At 49.5% G+C, this 23,388-nt stretch overlaps 2 protein-coding genes across 5 annotated transcripts in view; one reads left to right on the top strand and one right to left on the bottom strand.

Annotated features, from left to right (window-relative positions):
• The first annotated feature begins 3,267 nt into the window (after positions 1–3,267).
• On the top strand, positions 3,268–9,808 carry LOC310757233 (vesicle-trafficking protein SEC22b-B-like). Its single transcript, XM_083602511.1, has 5 exons — positions 3,268–3,485; positions 5,792–5,901; positions 7,131–7,291; positions 7,934–8,080; positions 8,381–9,808. The coding sequence occupies exons 1-5, from the start codon at positions 3,411–3,413 to the stop codon at positions 8,536–8,538; spliced, it is 651 nt and encodes a 216-aa protein (XP_083458637.1). The 5' UTR covers positions 3,268–3,410; the 3' UTR covers positions 8,539–9,808.
• NOTCH4 (notch receptor 4) overlaps positions 9,316–23,388 on the bottom strand; it is a 110,127-nt gene continuing 96,054 nt past the window's right edge. For all 4 annotated transcript variants that reach the window (XM_083600299.1, XM_083600298.1, XM_083600300.1 and 1 more), the window contains 10 exons: positions 21,714–22,132; positions 19,862–20,191; positions 18,863–19,026; positions 17,288–17,510; positions 15,649–15,739; positions 14,915–15,044; positions 14,001–14,242; positions 12,820–12,967; positions 11,548–11,645; positions 9,316–11,327 (listed from right to left, as the gene is read on the bottom strand). In XM_083600299.1, the coding sequence (XP_083456425.1) occupies positions 10,959–11,327; positions 11,548–11,645; positions 12,820–12,967; positions 14,001–14,242; positions 14,915–15,044; positions 15,649–15,739; positions 17,288–17,510; positions 18,863–19,026; positions 19,862–20,191; positions 21,714–22,132 (2,214 nt within the window). In that variant the 3' untranslated portion in view covers positions 9,316–10,958. The remainder of the gene's footprint in view (positions 11,328–11,547; positions 11,646–12,819; positions 12,968–14,000; positions 14,243–14,914; positions 15,045–15,648; positions 15,740–17,287; positions 17,511–18,862; positions 19,027–19,861; positions 20,192–21,713; positions 22,133–23,388) is intronic.

The following is a 23,388-nucleotide window of genomic DNA, read 5'->3' as shown; positions in this document are numbered from 1 at the left end:
TTGCCCCCCCCAACTTTTGTGTCCAGATTTTCACTTTTTGAAATACGGCAACCCTAGTTCAGGAGAGCTTTTTGCTTAAAACGTGTGACTGAATAAGGACTTTTAAAAGGTACTAATGCCGAGGTCTCGCCCAAGACCCCTTTATCAGAATTTTGGCATGGCCAAATGTCAGCCTTGCGCAAGACCTGTGTCTTAAAAATGTAAAACAAGAACAAAAACGAGGGAGGCAAGGCCCAAAGCACATCAGTCTTGCTCACTCTCCAGAAAGTAAAAGCATCCCTCTAGGCCATTGTGGAACATGAAAACTAGGAGCTTGTAATAACTGCAGTTTCACACTTCCTGTCCATTTTTTTTAATGGTGTGCAGGCACAGGGACAGAATTACCTTTGTGCAAAAGGGCCGAGAAGACCAAAACATTTCATGCAGGACACCGCACTCCTTGCTACTGGTATGACCATCAGGCAGAGCTGTAGCTACAGGGAGGCTAGCTGGGTTTTTTTTTGTGCCCCAGTGGAAGCTCCCAGCCTATGTGTGTGGGTACGCAAATGCACATGGGGTGTGTGTGCCAAAATGGGTCTTTGATCCGGGTGAAATAAAGCCTACTTTCGCCACGGGCCAGGAAACAATAGAATGTCTGTGAAGAACACATGCATTCAAAAATGAGTGGGTGTGTGGCCATGCACCAGTGATGCGCACGGAAAAACTGGATCTGAGTGACCCGTTTGTGAACTGTAGCCCTTGCCTAGAAGCACCCACCTTCAACATCCACGTCACAGCCTGTGTCAAGGGACACTCCATAGAAGGCAGGACAAGACAGTGGTGTCAGTCTCTGCAAGCACGAAGAGCTGTAACACAGTGGTCAGACTCAAGGGTCAGCAAACTTTCAGCAGGGGCCAGTCCACTGTCCCTCAGACTTTGTGGGGGGGTCGGACTGTATTTTTTTTTGGGGGGGGGGAATGAATGAATTTCTATGCCCCTCAAATAACCCAGAGATGCATTTTAAATAGAAGGACAAATTCTCCTCATGTGAAAACACCAGGCAGGCCCCTCAAATAACCCAGAGATGCATTTTAAATAGGACACATTCTACTCATGTAAAAACATGTTGATTCCCGGACCGTCTGTGAGCCGGATTTAGAAGGCGATTGGGCTGGATCCGGCCCCCGGGCCTTAGGTTGCCTACCCCTGCTTCAGGCCCTGCTCTCTTCACGGAGAACATGATCAGAAGCTACCATGGCTGCGCTCTCCCTTCCCTGACAGAGGCAGCAGGCCCCCGAACTGCAGGGAAGTGCGAGCATGAGAATGCTGCAGGGCTCAGGGCCAGGCTTATGCGCGTCCTCCATCTTCCCCAAGTCCCTTCAGCATCTCCACAGAACTCTTTCTTTGCAATGAAGCCTTTGGCTTTCCCTCCCTCAGTGGACCTGCTCAACTGCAGCTTTTCTCTCTAGATCAGGGGTCAGCAAACTTTTTCAGCAGGGGGCCGGTCCACTAGCCCTCAGACCTTGTGGGGGGCCAGACTATATGGGGGAGGGAATGAACAAATTCAAATGCCCCACAAATAACCCAGAGATGCATTTTAAATAAAAGCACACATTCTACTCATTTAAAAACACGCTGATTCCCGGACCGTCTGCAGGCCAGATTGAGAAGGCGATTGGGCCAGATCCGGCCCACGGGCCTTAGTTTGCCTACCCATGCATCAGAGCATCTGCAGAAGGTCCCAGGTTCAGTTCCTGACATCTCCCAAAAAAGGGCAAGAGTGCCCCCTGTTTGAAACTTTGCTGCCAGCCTGTGCTGACAATACTGTGCTAGGTGGACCAATGGTTTGACTCGGCATAAGCCAACTTTCTGTGTTCCTGTGCAATTGCATTTGAAGCTGGGGAAGCGGAAGAAATGCTACAAATGAGCAGTTGAGGGGGATGAGACGCTGGAGGGAGGGGGCGGCTGGGAAACGAGATCAGTCTAGGCCGCAGCCTTTCTCAACCGGTGGGTCCCCAGATGTTGTTGAACTACAACTCCCATCACCCCTAGCTAGCAAGGCCAGAGCTCAGTGATGATGGGAGTTGTAGTCCAACAACATCTGGGGACACACAGGTTGAGACTCTAGGGAGCAACAACTGGCTTTTCAAGAATAACTGAGTGAACGGTGTTCATTCCAAAGAAAACAGACACTGCCGGAAAACTCCAGGCACCTCCAGGCTAAGGAACTCTGCGCAGGCTCAGAAGCCCCCTCAGCTCAACACGCCTGCAATTTGTAACAGCAGAACTTAAACTTTACACCACAGAGTAGACCTATGTAGAACTGCGCTGTAAAGCTGGCAAGCACCCTCAGTGGCTCAGCGAAGAAACCACTCAGTTTTTGAGTGGTTTGTAAGCTTTGCAAAATAAATTGCAAAAGCGCAACATGCCACAATAGCCAAAACCAGACAACCTAAAAAGTTACTTCCGCTAATTTTTTTTTGGCATCATTACTTTGTACTTTGGGACGCAGGTGGCGCTGTGGGTTAAACCACAGAGCCTAGGACATGCCGATCAGAAGGTCGGTGGTTCGAATCCCCACGACAGGGTGAGGTCCCATTGCTCGGTCCCTGCTCCTGCCAACCTAGCAGTTCAAAAGCACGTCAAAGTGCAAGTAGATAAATAGGTACCGCTCTGGCGGGAAGGTAAACGGCATTTCCATGCGCTGCTCTGGTTCGCCAGAAGCGGCTTAGTCATGCTGGCCATGTGACCCGGAAGCTGTCGGCCAGTAAAGCGAGATGAGCGCCTCAACCCCTGAGTCGGTCATGACTGGACCTAATGGTCAGGGGTCCCTTTACCTTTACTTTGTACTTTGGTAATTTACTGGTGCCTGCTGTTTTTGAAGTCTGTCTTATTGCTGTTTCTGTTCAGCAACTTGCAAATCATTATTATTTGCAAATAATAATTTGCAATTATATTATTATAATACAAAACCACGACCAAGATAATGCAACCTACAAGGCCAAATAATCGAAGTTGCAAAAATGCCAAATGCGGCCACGATGGCCAAAGCAGCTCAGCCCATCAAGCTATACAATACTAAATTGCAACTTCTTTTTTTTTCTTTTTGCCAATCTCCCACAATAACTAAAATCAACAGGCCCTAAAGAGCCGCTGCTGCTAACGATATTACTAGCAGGGATATTCCCTCCAAGGCGAAAGAGAGGAGGAGCCCTTCAGAGGCCGGGCGGGGCGTGCGCGCCTCGCCTGGTGCCAAACTAACTTCTTGGCGGCGTCGCTCCGCCCCGCTTCGCCCGCGATTTGCATCCCTCCCGTCGGCCACGTCAGCCGGGAGTCCGGGTCCGGCTGCAGCCTCCGGAGGGGAGGGGAGGAGGGATACCCCCCTTAAAAAACACCCCAGGACCCCCCTTCCCCCCCCGCCCCCAGCCAGGATGGTCTTGCTTACCATGATTAGCCGGGTCCAAGATGGGCTTCTCCTGGCGGCTTCTATGCAAGAAACGGAGCAGGTAAGAGGAAGGAGGAACCCAGGAGTCCGGGGCTTTCAGGGCATCTCCGCCCCTCCCCCCCCCCGCTCAGCCGACCCTCTCCAGCTCTAACCACTAGGAAATCCTTTCCTCTCAAGGGTCACGTTTCCGCTTTTTAGGACCCTTTTCGCTACTTCTTACTTGCACCTGGTTTTGTTCTACGTGGGAAACTCAGCCAGATGGGCGGGGTATAAATAATAAATTATTATTATTATTATTATTATTGGTGGAGGGGAGTGAACTTTCAAACCTGGTTTCAGAGATGATTTAGGTAGGGGTTATGACATTGGCACACGTGGAGTGGGGGTGTTAAACAAATAAATTAATAGCACCAAATGTCCCGTGGCATCTGTTTGAAGGCTGCAGTCTAGTACACACATCTGCAAGGAAACTCAATTGAAAAGCAATGAGACAGCTTTCTGAGTAGAAATAATAATAATAATAATAATAATAATAATAATAATAATAATACATATAGCAGGGGTGGATAAATGCCAGTTTGGGGGACCTGATCTGGACCCACTCCTCTTGGTAATTTTTCTGCCCCACTTCGAGATCCCATGGGTTTTGAAGGCAGTGCAAAATAAATAAGTAAATTAAAAAGTAAGATGGTGCCCTGATTTGGAATGCTCAGTGGTGGAGCATCTGCTTTGCTTGCAGAAATTCCCAGGTCCAGTCCTGATATTTCCAGGTACAGTTAGGGGAGGCCTCACTCTGGAACCCCGGAGTGCTGCTTCCGGCCAGTGTTGACAGTACTGAGCTAGGTGGGCCAGTGGTCTGACTCACTATAAGGCAGCTTCCTGCGTTACAGATCTACCCTTCCCGCCATTGGAAAAAGGAAGAATAAATCCCTCTCCTGCCTCCAAGTTGATGTGTGGTACAGATGAGTGTGCCCACTTTTGGCCCCGCCCTCTGCTGGCATGTGGCCCTCAGAGGTTTGGCTGAGGGCGAACACGGCCCTTGATGCAAAAAGGGCTGCTCCAACGTATAGGAGACCGCTTCAAGTGTACTTTGTATTGTAGGCTAATTTTGTCTTTCCCTGGCACTTCATTACACACACTCATATATAGAACCAGCTTTAGGCAGGTGAACCATAACTGCTAAAGAGAGCTTCCTTGCTCAGAGGCAGTTTAACTTTGAATACCAGAACTTGGGAGAAGATCACAAGGGTCCTTCAGAAGCTAACAAAAATGGGCAGCTAACTAGGGACGCGGGTGGCACTGTGGGGTAAACTACAGAGCCTAGGGCTTGCTAATCAGAAGGTTGGTGGTTCGAATCCCTCGACGGGGTGAGCTCCCATTGCTCAGTCCCTGCTCCTGCCAAACCTAGCAGTTCGAAAGCACGTCAAAGTGCAAGTAGATAAATAGGTACCACTCCAGCGGGAAGGTAAACGGCGTTTCCGTGCGCTGCTCTGATTTGCCAGAAGCGGTTTAGTCATGCTGGCCACATGACCCAGAAGCTGTACGCTGGCTCCCTCGGCCAATAAAGCAAGATGAGCGCCGCAACCCCAGAGTCGGCCATGACTAGACCTTTAACTGGCAAGTGATGAAAACAAGGTGCCAGACTAGATTATCCAGCAAGACTGTTATTCTTTTCCCTAAACGGACTTAGGCAATCCAAGCCTCAGGCTCCCATCTTTAGTATTCAGGCAATAATGCCAGCCTGCCATGCAAAGCTGTTGTAGTGTGCTATAACAATCCTCTAACGATGCCTAATAATGTTATTGCCTTCCTCTCTTCCTGAGGGAGCCCAGAAGTCTTGGGATCATAGAGATTCTTCCCACCCCAGAACCAGCTGTAACCAGTCCCCTTCCCAGAATTTTTATTTAAGCTCCTTGGCTGGTGTGAGAGATTTTGCCGCCGGAGGTGAATTATTATTGCGGTGTTATAAGTATAATCATTTGATTTGTTTCCCACCCTTCACCCTAACACCCCAAGGGCACATCGCAAAAGTTTCAAACGCAACATTAAAAACCGTTTAAAACAAATTGCAGCTGCAGGAACAGGGTGGGCCGTAAAAATATACCTCTTGAGTATCCAAGACCAGGGTAAAAACAGAATGGCTGAATCAAGCCAGCGGCCTACCCTGGTCTAGCATCCTGTTCACAGATGCCTTTTTTCTGGAAAGCTCAACAGCAGGACCGCCGGAGAGTGACACCACCAGTCTTCCTACCTGTAGCTCTCAGAAACTGATATTCAGAGGAATATTCAGTCCCCCACAGGGGAGGGAAAACGTACTCTCCGATAGCCTTATCCCCTTGGTGTTAGTCCCAATTATTTCCTCTGCAGTCGAATCGGAACTTCCAAGAGTACCACAGCCAAGCGAAGCAACTTTTCCGGAAGCTCGGGGAGCATTCGCCAAACCGCTGTTCCTTGCAGGCTGGGGCGATGACTTTCCAGTAAGTGCCTGGTGTTTCTCAGAAATAAGGAGGGAGCGTGGTATTAAAAGGGCATCTCTTTTGAGAACCTGTGAACTTTTAAAAGATGCTATAACAGCGCTGGGATTGACAGGGCAGTAGGCTGATGGTGTAGGGGGGGTCTGTATCCTTCTGGATGTTATTCATAGAAGTATCTTAGAATTAGGGACACGGGTGGCGCTGTGGGTTAAACCACAGAGCCTAGGACCTGCCGATCAGAAGGTCGGCAGTTTGAATCCCCGCGACGGGGTGAGCTCCTGTTGCTCGGTCCCTGCTCCTGCCAACCTAGCAGTTCGAAAGCACACCAAAGTGCAAGTAGATAAATAGGTACTGTTCCGGCAGGAAGGTAAACGGCGTTTCCGTGCGCTGCTCTGGTTCGCCAGAAGTGGCTTTGTCATGCTGGCCACATGACCTGGAAGCTGTACGCCGGCTCCCTCAGCCAATAAAGCGAAATGAGCGCCGCAACCCCAGAGTAGGTCACGACTGGACCTAATGGTCAGGGGTCCTTTTACCTTTACCTTTTTATCTTAGAATTATAAACTTGGAAGGGGACCCTGAGGGTCATCTAGTCCAACCTCCTGCAGTGCAGGAATCTTTTGCCCAAGGTAACTCCCATCATCCCTGGCCGCCGGCCATGCTGGCTGGGGCTGATGTCTGCTGGAGTCCAAGAACAGCTTGCGGGTCGCAGGTTTCCCCATACCTGCTGCGGATGCGTGTTTCTTGCTTAGAGTGCGAGGGGCCCTGTGTTCGAATCCTGAATGTGAAACCTGCCTGGACTGGGGGAAGCTACAATTGAGAGAAGTTGGAGGGGCCCCAGCTTAGAGATAGAGCATGTGCTTTGCATGCAGAAGGTCCAATCCCTTTGCTTATCTAGATTTTAAAAAGCGTTCTTGAGCAGCAGGGCTGGAAAATGCCTCTTTCTTCGATGGGGAAGAGCTGCTGCCAATCATATTTCACAACACTGAACTAGATGGACCAATCGTGTGACTCGGTATAAGGCAGCCTATGTTCCCATTTGGGAGACGATGGTTCCTTTATTCATGCATTATCCCAACGTTGTAAATTATTTGCATTATTTTACTAGTGCGGTTGCGCTGCTACAAATTCCTAGGGTCTAGAAACTTGCTTGTGAGGCTGTTTGTGCTCACTTGAAGGAGCCGGATCACGACTTCCCTTCCTCCTCGCTTCTGTGCCCTCTTCCTCCTCTGCAGCTACCTGATCAGCCAGGGCATTTGCTACCTAACGCTGTGCGAAGCCGCTTACTCCAAAAAGCTGGCCTTCGCCTTCCTGGAGGAGCTGCAAGCCGAATTCTGGGAGCTGTACGGGAAGAAGGTGTCCTCCGTGTCACGGCCGTACGCCTTCATCGAGTTTGGTGCGTACTAAATGGGGGAGCCTCTCCAGCCCAGCCCAGCCAGCCTTCTAGTCCTCATTGTCTAAACTGTGTTAGGCAACACAAAACTCCTACCTGCCTTGCAAGCAGAAGACCTTAGGTTCAGTCCTGGTGGCTATTGGATCTGGAGTGTACTTTTATTTATTTGTCTAGAAGAGAAGTGGACCACCTCCAGGTTTCTTTTTTTGGGTGGGTGGGGGTGAGAGCTAATTTGCCTGCTCCCTCGAGCCAATTTTTCTGACCCCCTGAAAAACTTGGAATAAAATAAAAGCAGACCCACATTCACTTTGGGCCACGTGTACACACCACAGCAGCATGGAGTAGTGGCCAGAATGCTGGCCTAGGACCTGGGAGAGCAGGGTCAAATCCCCACTCAGTCATGAAGACCACTGGGTGAGCTTGGACCTGTGTTGTTACACAGATAAAATGGATGGCGGGGGGGAACTGTGGGCACTACCTTGAAGTCCTTAGAGAAAAATCAGGATACCAGTGCCAAAAAAACCCCAAACCACTGGGTGAGTGGCCTCAGCCCCACCCACCCCCAAAAGCTGAGTCCCTGTGGCCTAGTAGTAGTTCATCTCAGATGTTGCCAATCCACGAAACCCTCCTATATTTTTTTTAAAGACCTCTATATCCAGAAGCTTAAGAAATCCTACCTGGACACCTGGTCCAAGCGCCACCTGAGCAGCATCAACATGGAGCTACAGGATGTTCAGAAGATTATGGTGACCAACATTGAAGAGGTGCTCCAACGTGGAGAGGCCTTATCAGGTATGGGGAAAGGGGGTTTGTGATCAGTGCTGCGGGGAGATCTGTGTCTGTACGCAGTGATCTGCCTGTCATATTGGAAGTCACAGAGCAAAATCTCACGTCTGTCTAATTTGGGGACTGGGGTGGATGCGAAGATATCGCATCCCCAGGTTTGGGAGGAAATCCGGGCCTGGACATATTCGCCTACGACAGGTTAGCCGCTCGCCGTGGCGAGCGGGAAGAGAAAAAACGGCGAAGATGGGGTTTTAAAAGGTCCGTTAGCCAGCCCTGTCTTCCTTTTTTCCCCTATTTGCCCTCCAGCTCTGGATTCCAAGGCCAGCAACCTGTCAACTCTCTCCAAGAAATACCGCCATGACGCCAAACTCCTCAACAGCCGTTCCGCCTACGCCAAAGCTGCCGCTACCAGTCTTGTCTTTGTGATACTTATGATCTACATACGCTTCTGGTGGCTGGTGTGACCCTGCGCTGCCTGCCTTCCTTCTGCCCTCCTTCTTTGGTCCTGCCTCATACGGGGTTTTGTGAAAAGAGCGGGGGGTGTTTCTGCGCCCCCCCCGCTCCGCCCTCCCCCAAGAGGCTGCTGTGGCACCTCTGGGAGAAACGAGAACTTGTGGAACTTGTTACTATTTTCAAGTATGGCACCGTTTGCCACCCTGCGGCTAAAACTGGAATGACAACCGGGAGAGAGTCGTTCGGCACGGGGACTGTTTGCAATTGCGATGAGTGTGGTTGCTTTTTTTGCTTTTAATGTGCAAAGAGTTCTGCAGCTTCCTTTGTCTTTTCAATGGACAGGGAGAAGAGAGGGGGCACCTGTTTTGGCAGATCACAAAAACAGCCTACACACAGAGAGAGTCCCATGGCATCTTCAAAACTACCTAGGGGAGGAACTTGTTCCTCTACAGATGTTGACCGGCTCCCATCTGCTTCAGCCACTATGTCCCATTGGTCAGAGATGCTGGGAGTTATAGTTCAGGAACAACTAGGTGGCTACAGGTGTTCCCCTCCTTGCTGTAGAAGCTCTGAATGCTACCAAGTTAGATAGGTTAGTGCAGCTGTTGCAGACAGAGAAACCCTGCTTGAAATAAGATGGAGGGTGCTGAGGAATCATTCAAGTGAGGGTGGTGTTTTTTTAGTTAAGATCATGGTGCTTTTTCAATAAATGTTATTTTCCATGGAACTGGGAGCAGGCAACTTGACAGTGGGTGGGGGAAGGGGAAAAAACTGCTCGCAAAAAAACCTCCATAGCTAGTACATTTATTTTAGCAGTACATTTTCAGATATTCAGGGCTCAGCAAGAGCCAGTCCAGAACCTAATTTTCAATCCAGGGATATGTGACTTGATGACACAAGGGGAGAGTGTCTTTGAGCATGTGCAGAGTGTAGGCAATGGTTACCTTTTTGTACTGGCCTTTAATGGCAGCTTGCCACGCACGAAATTAGCAGGGGGCCAGTGCTTCGAATGAATCAGTTTGGTTTAGCAAAGCAGACTGAATTTGTTCAAAAATCTCTGAACCACGCCTAAAAGTCATTCTAATGATTTCTGGGTGAACTGAATGCAAAATAAGTTTGGGTTTTTTTGTGTGGGGGGCGTGTTTGTAGAACTTTCAACGGTTTCTAGCTCATTTTCAGGTTCATTGGCTTACATGTTTTGTTTTGTTTTTACTTTTTAGACTCTTTGGGCTTTTAAGCTTAAAGATCATAATGGCTGGGGAAAATATATCTTAAAAACTGCTTTGTGTGTGGATGTTGATATTTGCTTAGCCTTCCTAAGTATATTTTATACTTCAGCACAGCTGCTTGCAACATTCTGAATGCTGAATGTGTGTGTGTGTGTCTGTTTGCTAAGGATAATTTGGATAAATCTAAACCAAGCGTGAACCAAACTAGTTTATATCGCAAAGGTACTAGAAGTAGTTTTCCTGAACTAGCTCTTTTAAAAACGAACTTTTCAAACACGGCAGCCAATCCTTTCCCCAGGACACCGCCAGGAGATTTTTCACTTGCTTCAATTGTTTTTGGGTTGTTAGCCACAGTATCTATGCTCAACCTCCACTGTCACAGGCAGCACACCTCCGAATATTAGTTATTGGGAAATGCAGGTGGAGAGAGTTCTCTTGTGCTCAGTCTTCCTATAGGCATTTGGTTGGTCCTTGTGAAAGCAGGACACTGGACTAGACGGGCATTTGGACTAATCTGGCAGGCTCTTCTTATGTTGGGGGACAGAGCTCCTCCCTTCTCCCTGATAATTTTTGTTTAGATGCTGGGAGGAGGAGCAGGGAAGATTAGCCGCAAGAGAGCAGATCCCCGGTTCTGATTTCTAAGAAGCCCTCGAGTTTCTAAGCAGGCAGAGCTGAGCTATGCTACGTGGCAGGGATGGTGTGTAATCACTGCAAGGCCTGGTCTTCATAAACCCCCGTCTATCTGATTCTGCACCAGTGGAAAAGCAAAGCCAACCATGACAGCACGTATATTGGAGAATTGCAGCTTGGGGAAGTGGGGCGAAAGACCACTCTGACCCCAGTAGCCTGAGATCGTCCACCATTATCCAACAGTGAGTTATGATCAAGGATTTCTCTGTATGCTCCAAGCTGTGTGACATATCATTTCCACGGATCCATGCAACAACACCTTGCATGACCTCAGATGTGTCCTCAGACAGTTCTCCAGTTTTACACAAGATTCTCCTCGTTCCTCCATGCAGGACGTCTAAATCTGCCCTCGGGCACCGCTCGGCTCTGAATTGCCTCCTTTCGTGGTGCCGTCCTGTGACATCATCCCAGCCCTGCATGACCTCATCAGGAAGCGCCACACCATGGCTCAGTCCGCTGTCGCTGACTCGCAGCTGTAGCCTCTGGCCAACCCAGACCCATAGGGTGCAGAGTCACTCGTCGGGTGGCCCCACAGCGTTTTCTGATTGGCCAATCGGCAGCGTAGGAGCGGGGAGGTCCTTAAAAGGGCCCTTGTTCTCTGGGACCGGAGTTAGCCGCTGGTTGCCAGGTTGCCACTTTAACCTGCGTGGACTGCCGGCAGACCGTTGGGGCTGGGGGCGTGGCCTGTGTGGCGAGAGCTGCTGGGAGGGGCGGGGGCAGTCCAAGAGGGCCAGGATGTCGTGGTGGAGGCGCTCGAGGGCCACGTCCTTCGGGAGGCGGCCCACGTGGTCCCGGATGCTCTGCTTGGCTCCGTTTTGGAGAAGAAGGCAGGCCACTTTGTAGCTCCCCTCTTGGGCAGCCACAAACAACGGGGTCTGTGCCTGATGGAAGGGTGCAAAATAGATAAAAGTCACATCTCCACAAATCTATTTAAAACATGCTTATAAAACAGCCATGGCTTCCCTCAAGGAATGCTGGGAAATACAGTTTGTTAAAGGTGCTGAGGCTTGTTAGCAGACCCCACGCAGACCCCTACAGTTTCCCCTCCACCTCTGACGTGTCTGTTTTCAGACGGCGTGAGCAGAAAAAGACATTACCTACCCGATTATCCTGGCTGTCCTTATCAGCTCCATTTCTGAGCAGGACAAGGGTGGCACGGACGTTATTGACCGCCGCAGCCCAGTGGAGGGCCGTTTTTCCTGTGGGACAGAGAATACAGGGATTGACTGAATCGAAATCCATGAGGTTCTCTGGGTGATCTTGGCGAAGTCGCCATCAATCACCCAAACCAAACCTCCTTGGAGGAGCTCCCTGGTGTAGACTTACGTAGGGTTGCCATACGTCCAGAATTTCCTGGGCATAGCCAGAACAGTGCCCAGACGGAAACTACTGAAATGTGCGGGAAAATTCAGTCGTATGACAACCCATCTCGGAAGTGTATTTCCTTAAAAATAGCTCAAAAACTTAAAACTCAAAAAAATATATATATTTTGAGATTTAGCAAGAAAAAGTGCAACAAGTCTGGGCAAAACTAAAAACTTTTGTGTCCTAATTTTCACTTTTTGAAATATGGCAACCCTAACTTACAGCAAATCAGCCTGCCAGGACCCCAGATGTGGGATGGACGCCGCAGCAAGGAGATGGCTTGTCCGCACCCAAGCAAACAGTTCTGCATCCTTTATGCACAAAGCAAAATCCATAAAGCTATGGTTTTCCCAGTAGTGATGTATGGAAGTGAGAGCTGGACCATAAAGAAGGCTGATCGCCAAAGAATTGATGCTTTTGAATTATGGTGCTGGAGGAGACTCTTGAGAGTCCCATGGACTGCAAGAAGATCAAACCTATCCATTCTTAAGGAAATCAGCCCCGAGTGCTCACTGGAAGGACAGATCCTGAAGCTGAGACTCCAATACTTTGGCCACCTCATGAGAAGACTCCCTGGAAAGACCCTGATGTTGGGAAAGATGGAGGGGACGATAGAGGACGAGATGGTTGGACAGTGTTCTCGAAGCCACTAAAATGAGTTTGACCAAACTGCGGGAGGCAGTGGAAGACAGGAGTGCCTGGCGTGCTCTGGTCCATGGGGTCACGAAGAGTCGGACACGACTAAACGGCTAAACAACAACAATAACAAAAGTGTATATCTGTTTACCTAGAACTTCCCATTGCACCCGGCTGGTGAGGCCATAGGTGGCAACTGTCCAAAGTCTCTCCACAGATAAGCACAGCATCAATGCGACCCAATTAGCATACATCAAAGCGAGTGAATGCACAGACATATATAAGCTCAGTCCTACAACAACTATTAGTTTTGGTGTTATCTTGACTACCAAGATGGCATTTGCAGGCCTTCTGGGCAAGCAATGTCCTCACCTCTCTTATCCACAGCCCTGATGTCGGTGTGATTGGCGACCAGCTCCTCCACCATGTTTTCAACCCCAAGCCGTGTGGCAAGCATGAGAGGGGTGGTGCCGTCGTGCGCTGATGCGTCCAAGTCTGTATGCCGGTGCCGCAGAAGGATCTGTGGAGAAAATGTTCCCTTTTTTAAAAAATTGCTGCTGGCTCACTCCTGCCAGTGGGCCGCTGGCCTCATCCAGCAGAGCTCTCCTTATTCTCTTGCCACAGTCACTCCTCTCCAGGGTTTTCCCCAAGCAATCAGAGACTGCGCCTGCATGCAGCCAACCTCTCCTCTGCTCTTTTCATGCCTCTCTTGGTCCTGGGAGACCAGAGGGAAGGGGAGCTTGTCACAACAGGATGGAGGAGACAACCTATGACACTTCACCAGCCTGACTCGTCTCTGCCTCTTGACCTCCCTCCTCTCCTGCTTCCGATTCTGGACTTCTCTCTGCTACAGTCTCCCTGCTCATCAAGCCCTGTTACCTCCTCAGCTTCCCACACCTCCTCCTTCCAGTCTTCTCCCTCTGACCACTCATCGTTGTCCCACCACCACTCCCAGGGCTCTCAGCCTTCTTCCTTTGGGGATTCCCCAGCTGGTTTCCCCCACCGTTCCTCTGTGTCCAAAGACACCTACCTAGTCTTGCATTCTGTTCTCCCAGTGGCCAACCAGATGCGCCCGAGAGAAGCCCGAGAGAAGGACCCAAGTGCACCCACCTCCCCAATTGTGATTCCCTGCGAGTGCTCTTCAGAGGCATATATTGCCTCTGACAGTGGAGAGAGAAGAAGAGTTTGGATTTGGATTTGATATCCCGCTTTATCACTACCCGAAGGAGTCTCAAAGCGGCTAACAATCTCCTTTCCCTTCCTCCCCGACAACAAACACTCTGTGAGGTAAGTGGGGCTGAGATACTTCAAAGAAGTGTGACTAGCCCAACGTCACCCAGCAGCTGCATGTGGAGGAGCAGGGAATCGAACCTGGTTCACCAGATTACGAGTCTACTGCTCTTAACCACTGCACCACACTGGGAGAGAACATGGTCATTGTGACCAGTATGATAGCCTTGTCCTCTGTGTTGAAAGAGTCTTGTTTGTATGGAGAAGGCCTTCTGGGAGTGTGATGTCATTTCACCCTTGCACCTCCGTTTTATTTTAGTCACCTGGAATACACCCAGCGCATCGGCAGCGATGGCGCTGTGCAAGGGGCTCCGTCCCCACTGGTCGCGGGCGTTGACGTCGGCGCCGGAGGCCAGGAGCCTGCGGGCGGCATCAGCACGGGAGAATCGAGCTGCCAAGTGAAGGGGTGTCTCTCCAGGGCTTCCCTTCTGCCCCTCTGCCCAGGATCCCTCCAGGTCCAATCCAGGAGAGTGGGCCAAAGGCATCATGGGGGTCAGGCCACAAACTGGAGGGATAAAAAAGGGCATTTCATGAAGGTCAGACTTGTAACTAGGGACGGACATCCATTTCGGTTTCCCTCTGCCTCTCATTTTCCCAATCTTGAGTTCCGTTCCCCAGATTTCCTCATCAGTTTTTCAGCGTTATTATTTATCTATTTTGGGGTTTATTGGTGAGATTTCTATTTTTTAAAATCTCAATAAGATAACGAAACAAAAAGAAGGAAAGAGAGAGAAAAGAACGAGAAAAGGAAAAGAAGCATTAGAGAAAAATTAAGAAGGCTTCTGGTTTTCCAATTGCCTGTTACATTTAAAAAAGAAATTATTTAAGACATTCAGTCCATGTCTTCTCCATTTTCTGTTAAACAATATTTATATTAAGTCAATTTATTAAAAGAAGAAAAGCCCCCTCATGAAAATTTGCCAGCCGTTTAGTGCAAATTTCTCCCATCATACACATTTATGTGTGCAATTTTGGCAAATATACACGAGTTTGCAAGGCAATCTTTCCTAGTATTATTATTATGTAATTCATTATGATATAATATTATATTTATCTTGCCCTCCCGCCTGGTTCAGACCAGCCCTATGGGCAGTATCTCTCCTTATTACATCCAGTCCAGGGGCAGGACTTCCTGCCTTGTTGACGGCTTCCCTTGAAGCCCTGCTTCCCTCTTTACCTGGCTTTTGAGTCTTGACGGCCTTCGGCTTGGGGTCCTTCTCCTGGCCTGAGGTCGGCGTGCTGAACTGCACCTGCTTCTTTGGCCTAGACTGGCCTCGGTCCGGGATCGAGACGGCATCTGCATCACCCTGTACCAAAGAGGCTATAAAAAGTTTGCTCTGTCCCTGCTAGTGGAACGGGACCAAAAACATGGGCACTGCTGCGACTGTGAATGTCTCCTCTCTGCCACCTTCTGCACCCTGCCTGTCACCCATCCTCCCTGCTTACCTGGCAGTGTGATGGGAACAAATGTGACCCTTCTCTGTCCCTTCGTGGGGGAAAATAAAGTAAAAGGGGACATATTCGTCCCCACCACTTGCTCTATGGCCCAACTATGGTGCCACACTTGAAGAAGAAGAGTTTGGAGTCTCAAAGCGGCTAACATTCTCCTTTCCCTTCCTCCCCCAAAACAAACACTCTGTAAGGTAAGTGGGGCTGAGAGACTTCAGAGAAGTGTGACTGGCCCAAGGTCACCCAGCAGCTGCGTGTGGAGGAGCGGGGAAGTGAACCTGGTTCACCAGATTACGAGTCTACCGCTCTTAACCACTACACCACATTGGTTCTCTGTGATATATTGATTTATTTTTTAAAGTTGTTATGATGGCCCTGGCCCTGTTGCCTGTAGGGCTCTGGACATGCACTCTGCCGTTCAAATCCTAGCAGCAGCACTGCCTCCCCATCCGGACCAAATACCTCCATATCTGCACAGTTCAGCGGTCCATCAAAGTGGGGGCTGGAGCACATGTCAGGGTCATCTACAAATTCAGCACTCGGCTTCATTGGCCTGCATTGTGGAGAGAGGGGGAAAGAAATGGAGAGGAATAAGGAGAGATCCCAGGCTGCTGCTGCTGTTGTTATGAGTTTGCGGCGTTAATCCCTGGATCCAGCAAGTGCTAAAATCAAATGAAGGCTTCTGATTTTTGAAATAGCCTGTCTAGCTCCCTGGTGAGGTGTAAAGAGGACAAGGGAAAGGGATCTGTAAGAGACAGCAAATGCCCTCCCTCAACTCACAGATAGGGAGAAGGAGAAAAAAGGCAAGAAAGAATTGGAGAGCAGTGATGTGACCTAGAGGTAAAGCAGCAGATTGGAGAGTTAGAACAATGTTTGAGAACAATATTTGATTTCTGTTTGACTCCACAGCTGCGGCAATGGGAGGAGCAAGACCCTTTTGGGATGTCAGTGCAGCGCACCCCTCCATCGCAAGCGCAGGTTTCATATTCAGTGGTACCTCGGAAGTCGAACGGAATCCGTTCCGGAAGTCTGTTCGACTTCCAAAACATTTGGAAACCAAGGCGGAGCTTCCGATTGGCTGGAGGAAGCTCCTGCAGCCAATCGGAAGCCGTGGAGGATGTTCGGGTTCCAAAGAATGTTCGCAAACTGGAACACTCACTTCCGGGTTTGCGGCGTTTGGGAGCCAAAACGTTCGACTGTCTCTGGAAGCAAACCATCTATCATAAAGACATCACAGTCTCTGCTGTGCCTCATTTTCCAAAAGGAAACACATACCCTGGGGAAGCGCCTGGAACCCCTGGAATTGTGCGCCGCTCACAGATCGGGGGGCATGCGGACGTGTGACACTATTTTGCAGGCAGCATTCAATGTCACATACTAGCAAATTCAGGCGGCGTAATGAGAGTCGATTGAGAGGTCTTATGCAACAAGCCCTCTTTCCCCCAAACATTGGCAGACTTTGGGGGTCTCAAATCTCAGCAGTGGCCTCCCCACAGCCTCTCACCTTTCATTCTACATCATGGTTATGGCGCCTCGAGACTCTGCGCACAGTGTGATAGAAGCAGTTGTGCTTCCTAAATCTGCCCAAAAGGATAATGCACTGGAAAATGAGGTCGGGGGGGCAATGGTTTGTTGTAGCGTTGTCTAATTGCCCCTTGAGCAAATATAATAGCCCCTTAATCAAATCAGGATGCTCTGTCTATCTTTGCCTTTGGCTCAACCACCTCTCAGCCTCCCTGCTTTCCGCCCAATGCCAACCAGCCACCACTGAAGCAAATACAGTGGTACCTCGGGTTACAGACACTTCAGGTTACATACGCTTCAGGTTACACACTCCGCTAACCCAGAAATAGTACCTTGGGTTAAGAACTTTGCTTCAGGATGAGAACAGAAATCGCGCAGCGGCGGCGCGGCAGCAGCAGGAGGCCCCATTAGCTAAAGTGGTGTCTCAGGTTAAGAACAGTTTCAGGTTAAGAACGGACCTCCGGAACGAATTAAGTTCTTAACCCGAGGTACCACTGTAAGTGGACTGAGTAACCAAGTCATCCTCCTTGTTTGGTGCCAAGCCAAGGCTGCCGCCAGCCACGCCTCTCACACTCACTTGAGCCCAATGGCGTCCTCTCCCACCGGGTCCCGGCGGCACCGTCGCTTCTTGGCCTGGTGTGGAGCAAATCCAGGGGGGAACCAGAGGGAGCCGTGTTCGCGCCTCTGGGGCCGGCGGATCCTCCAGACTCCGAGGAAGACGGCCAGCGCTATGACCACAACCGCAGCACCAACGCCGTATATGAGAGGCCCCGAGAAATGGGAAACGGAGGCCTGGGGATCTGGTGGTGGGGAGGAGAGAGAACGTGAAACAGGAGCCCCCCCTCACCAAATCCCATCTGCGCTACCGATTTATATCAGTTCCATACCAGTTTCCTAAGCACGGCTTCCTTCTAAATAATTGCGGGAATTGTGGTTTGGCAAGAATTATCTGGTAAAGATCCATTGGTATTTGCCCTGAACGGTGCTGTAAAGAGCAATTGGGGGGGGGGAGAGAAATAGCAGGCCAGAGGTGGGGTTTCCAGCAGAAAATGGTGGGAGGGCCCTGATCTGGAGTGGGAGCACGTTCTGAATCAAACTCCCCCCTTGGCTAACTTTTTCTGCAAAATAGAACTGGAGTTTTTCAGGAATTGGTTTCAAAATGGGAGGTTTTCAAAGAATATCTGAAAAATAAATATAGTAGTTTAAATTCTGTTGCAGCACTCGAGGAACTTCAGTAATAGTTGCAAGGTAGATATAAGAAATTAGATTTATTGAGAATAAGTTTAATTATGATAAAAGTGTGTATTGGCAATAAGTAATATGAATTTGAAATATGGAATAGACGGGAGGTTGGGTCTTTAGTGTTAAGACCAATAGATGTTTTATTGTTTGCTAAGAAAATTATGTGTCTATGGTTATTTTTGTGTGTAATTTGGTATTTGTGTTTTTTTCCTTTTTTCTTGTTGTATAAATAAAAAACTTTTTTTAAAAAAACAGAACTGGAGTTTTTGTGGCTATCCTTTGGGTAGGGGGCAAGGGGGCCTCTTCCCTCCCCTCTGATATGGCATAATTTCCAGATTCCCAGCTTGCTTTGCCTTTAAAGAGAAAAAAGAGTAAAGCCCCATCCACATAACAGACTTAAAACAGTATCGTACACTGTAAATGTTAGGAAGAACTTTCTTTTTTTCTTTTTGTAACATAACATCTTTATTGAAAGTTCAAAAATGCATAACTATATGTGCACCAAACATGGTGAGATACAAACAAAAAGAGAAAAATAAAAAGAGAAACTCAATGGGCGACCTGGGGTCAGGCATTGCCCCTCAGCCTGGCCTACCTCACAGGGTTCGTGTGAGGATGAAAACAGGCAGGAGGAGAACCGTGTATGCTATATTTATCTACATGAAGGAAAAGTATGAAGTGAAACTCCACTCTGTTCTAATCAGACAGGAGGGCTCTCTTTTCCCTTCCAGCCTTTCTCAACCGGTGGGTCCCCAGATGTTGTTGAACTACAATTCCCATCACCCCTAGCTAGCAAGGCCAGAGCTCAGGGATGATGGGAGTTGTAGTCCAACAGCATCTGGGGACCCACAGGTTGAGAACCGCTGCTTGAAACTCTCAGGAATTTGGGCCTAGCGTGTCTGCTACCTACCATTTCCCGCAGACTCGACCCAGGCAGCTACCACTGGGTGTGGCACCAGGGACTCGAGGCTTCCTTTGGCTGATAAGGCCGCCAAGAAATTCAGGACACTTTGGGGGGATGTGAAGCACTGCCCTGAGCACTGGTTCCCATCCACGGCCAAGAAGATGGTAAATCTGCAACAAATGACAAGAAAGCCAAAAATAAATAAATGCAAAGTAAAATAAATACGAAATAGTTGAGCAATCTTTCTCTCCAGGGACCTCGAAACTGCAACTCTGTGTGGTACACACCTGCCTTTCCTCTGTTCTTTCCAGGCACGGCCTGCGATTTAAAGCTCTGCGTCCAAGCGTCCTGTTTTTTTGCTCTGGGGTTTTCCCCACAAAAAGCTGTGCTTTAGAGCTGAATCAGAACAAATGTCCATCCATAGAAAACTCTAGTTGACGATTGCTCCGATTCAGCTTCAAAGAGTGGGCTTTTGTAGGGAACACTCCGGGGGGGGGGGGAGGGACATGCTTAGAAACACAAAGCATTAAAGGACAGACCTGTGCCTTGAAAGACGGGGGAAATGATAGATAATGAACTGGGGAAAAATATTGAAAATAACTTTCCCTAAGAAACCAGAAGCTTTTCTTTTAGGTATCATAGGACTAGAGATCCCGAAACTGTTTATGTACGCGACCACGGCTGTGCAGATTCTGTTAGCCCAGAAATGGAAAGATGGTACAACTCTGACCAAAGAAGAGTGGCAGACAAAATTGATGAACTATGCTGAGATGGCACAAACTTACAGGAACACAGTGGTACCTCGGGTTAAGAACTTAATTTGTTCTGGAGGTCTGTTCTTAACCTGAAACTGTTCTTAACCCGAGGTACTATTTCTGGGTTAGCGGAGTCTGTAACCTGAAGCGTCTGTAACCCGAGGTACCACTGTAATTAGAAATCAGGAAGAAGAGGTCTGGCATGGTCTGGCATTGGTGCAGACAGAGAGAAAGGGAGGCTCTCTCTTACCCAACAGTCTCCTCCAAAGTCTCAGGTTGAACCTCCGTCCAGTTGCTCCTGCTTCCAAGCAGCTCCTTTCCCGTGTAGGGGTAAATCCTCTCCCTGCCCTGGGAATCTTGCTGAACTTGCAGCGCCGTCCGCACAGCGACCGCCAGGGAATACAGGAAATGGGGAAGGTCCTTGCGGGGAAGCAGGACAGCCAGGCCCAAGGCGGAGTTCCCGAGTGGGCCAGGATGAGACCGACAATCTCCCCCATCCCAGCCACACGAGGCCTCGTTGCATCCTCTGTCGCAGTGCCCGTCCGAGGAGTGGTCCCGACAATATTGCTCATAGAAAGGGCTGAGGAGGAAAAGTTTGTCGTTTGGTGAATGGCGTGAGGAAAGTGAGTGCATAAAACATTTTTTCACCTATACCACTAAACATCGATAGGGATGGGAAGATCTGCCAGTCCCTCATTTTTCTACATTTTGTGGATTTTTTTTAAAAAAACAGAACCTCATGAACGTTCAAAATAGAACCCCCAGCTTCAAGGGAAGTCTACCTCTGAATATCAACTGCTGAGGACAAGCAAGAGAAGAACACTTGTCTATTTCAGTTTTTGGCTCGCAGGCTTCCCATGAAGGAAGCAACTTGGTGGGCACTTTTGTAAACAAACGGCAGGGAAACCAGCTCCATATTGTCTCTACATCCAGCTTGTGGGCTTCCCAAGAGGCACGTGGGTTGCCACTGTGATAAACAGGACGCTGGACCAGATAGGCCTTTGGTTTCGTCCAGCCGGGTCCTTCTTAGATTTTTAAGAACAGGCAAGGAAGTGTCTGGCTCTGTTTTGCCAGGAGAGATAAATTGGCACTCTGCCACCCTCAGATCCATTTCTATGTGTGCCTTGAGGCACACACACCACATGCTAAGTGCACAGGGACACAGGAAGCTGCCTTAAACCAAGTCAAACCATGGCTACATCTAGCACAGTATTGTCTACACTGACAGGGAGTGACTCTCTAGGGCTTCTGCACTAGCTGGAGATGCTCTCCCTTCCACTGACAGAAGAAGCAATGCTTCTGAAAGCCAAGTTGCTGGAAACCGCAGAACCCAGAGAGGTATGAAAAGGGCAGAGGAGAAGTTAGCTTCGTACAGGCACAGTCTCAGATTGCTTGGGGGAAACCCTGGAGAGGAGGGGAGCTGTGGTGAGGGAGCAGGCGACCTTCAGTCTCAGCAACTGCTTCATGGGGGCAAGAAAAAGAAGAAGAAAAGTAGTAGTTTGGATTTGATATCCCGCTTTATCACTACCCTAAGGAGTCTCAAAGTGGCTAACATTCTCCTTTCCCTTCCTCCCCCACAACAAACACTCTGTGAGGTGAGTGGGGCTGAGAGACTTCAGAGAAGTGTGACTGGCCCAAGGTCACCCAGCAGCTGCATGTGGAGGAGCGGAGACGTGAACCCGGTCCCCCAGATTACGAGTCTACCGCTCTTAACCACTACACCACACTGGCTCACACCTGCTGGAGATGGGTTGCTGTGCTCATTAGGCCTGACACTCCTGTGCAGATCCCATTTTTGCTAATAAAGAGTTAACTTCAACTTGCACAGTGTGATTTACTGCTGGCTCGCTCCTGTCATTTGCCCCCATCCTCATCCCTGCTGAGACTCAGGTGGAAGGCAAATCCGCCAGCCAGTGCCACCCCATGGAACCACTAGTAAGTAAGATGCCAGCCTCCACTGGTGCCCACAGCAGTTTCTCCAGCCTGCAAACAAGTCCATCGGCCCTAAGAGGTTGGCCGCCTCTGTCCTACTCGGCCAATGCTAGACCCCGCTCCCCACCTCACAGACCCCCCATTCACCACACCCCCTGGCAGTGACCCACTTGCAAGGCTTCCACGGGGCACAGTCGAATCCGTCATACAGGCAGTCCTCGCTGCGGCAGCGGCGCTCACAATCCCCGTCCCGGAAAGCCGCCTGGCACAACTCCTGCTTTGGGCAGGACCTCCAAGGATCAAGCACCCCCAGGGAACAGTCGCCGCCATCCCAGTTGGTCTCGGGGGAGCTGCAGGCCCGGTCACAGCGCTGGTCTCCTGCCACCAGCCGGCACTCGGAGCTCGTGGGGGCCTTGGTGGTGGGACAGGAACCCGAGGAGCAGGGGGGGAGGTGGCAGTCATGTCCAGAGAACCCTTCCACACACAGGCACCGGAGTCCGGACGGGTGGGCGATGCAAACTCCCCCGTTGTGGCAGTGGAGCGATCCACAAGGAGGGGCTCGCAGCTCACAGGTGGTTCCTTCATAACCCTAGGTAGTGATGAGTGGGGAAGTAAAGGTCATTAAAAAAACACGAAAGTCTTCCACAGTCTACTTTTATTTGAGTTTTGAAACAAGATGGTGCATTTAGAATTAATTAGCAATGCCAAGGCTTTTTTTCAGCTGGAACTCAGTTCCGGCACCTCTCAGGTGGGCGCCATTGCCATTATAAGAGAATAATCAATAAACACACGAGACATAACCGGCTGTGTTCTTAGAGAAATAAGGTATATTATTCATGTATCAAATCATAATCATATTGTGCTTGTCCATATAACCCTGCTTTGTAACAATTGCTACTTACCACAGCTACTACTATGCCATAAGATCCACCGTCCTCTAATATCACATATGGCATGTACAGTTATTTATGGTTTTATATTATTTTTGCTGTAAAATGTATGAGATCACGATATTGTATTTATTTGTATTACTTAGAGCTTTAACTACTGATGAAGCCCAGAATGGCAAAACGAGGCCAATATTCCGGAAATCCTTGTCTTAGACTCTGTGGAAGGATTCTATGGAACTGTAACAACCTTTCATGTGGATTGTTTGGACCTTATGAACAGACAGGTGGAACAGACACTATTACACGGATAGACCTTATGCATGAACCGACTAGAGAATGATCTGATCCACTGGGTCTTCTGCTTTGTTCGTTTGTTGAACTTTATGAGTTACTTCCGTTGAAATTTATGATTTGATACAAGGAATAGTATACCTTATTTATCTAAGAACACAGCTGGTTACGTCTCGTGTGTTTATTGAGTATGCTTTACGTGACCATAGGTTTGCTTGTTGTTGTCTTGCTAATTATAAGAGAATAAGCAAAATGCTCGTGGTGAGTTCTGCAACATCTTTCTCTAGGACGCACCTAGATGAAATTTTTCCCTTTATTTCCCCCCCAAAAGCAGGTCAGGGAAACCGAACCAGGTCGAGGAACAGCGGGATGGTGGCGCTGCGCCTCCCTGCTGTCCCCCGAGCTTGTGGGGCTGGCTGATGTCTGCCTGGCGCGCGGGGCGCTCTGCTTCAGCGGGCCCCACCCGCCAGGCAGCAGGCTGCTATCCGCAGCTTGGGGAGCCTTGCGGGGAACTCCTGCAGGGCTCCCCACGCTGCAGGTGTCTGCCTGGCGCGAGGGGCGCTCTGCTTCAGGGCGCCCCACCCGCCGGGCGGCAGGCTGCTATCCGCAGCGTGGGGAGCCCTGCGGGGAACTCCTGCAGGCCTTCGCATGCTGCAGATGTCTG

This window comes from Podarcis filfolensis (genome assembly GCF_964270895.1).
Source record: "Podarcis filfolensis genome assembly, chromosome: 2".
NCBI classification, from domain to species: Eukaryota; Metazoa; Chordata; class Lepidosauria; order Squamata; family Lacertidae; genus Podarcis; species Podarcis filfolensis.
The sequence above is the reverse complement of the archived record's forward strand: the minus strand, read 5'-3'. Positions and strand labels throughout refer to the sequence as shown.

What these genes read in the sequence shown, in the direction of transcription:
- LOC310757233 (XM_083602511.1), top strand. Translation starts at nt 3,411, where the DNA reads ATGGTCTTGCTTACCATGATTAGCCGGGTCCAAGATGGGCTTCTCCTG. An exon ending in GTACGCCTTCATCGAGTTTG is followed by an intron (nt 7,292 to 7,933) that starts GTGCGTACTAAA and finishes TTTTTTTTAAAG; the next exon opens with ACCTCTATATCCAGAAGCTT. An exon ending in ACGTGGAGAGGCCTTATCAG is followed by an intron (nt 8,081 to 8,380) that starts GTATGGGGAAAG and finishes TTTGCCCTCCAG; the next exon opens with CTCTGGATTCCAAGGCCAGC.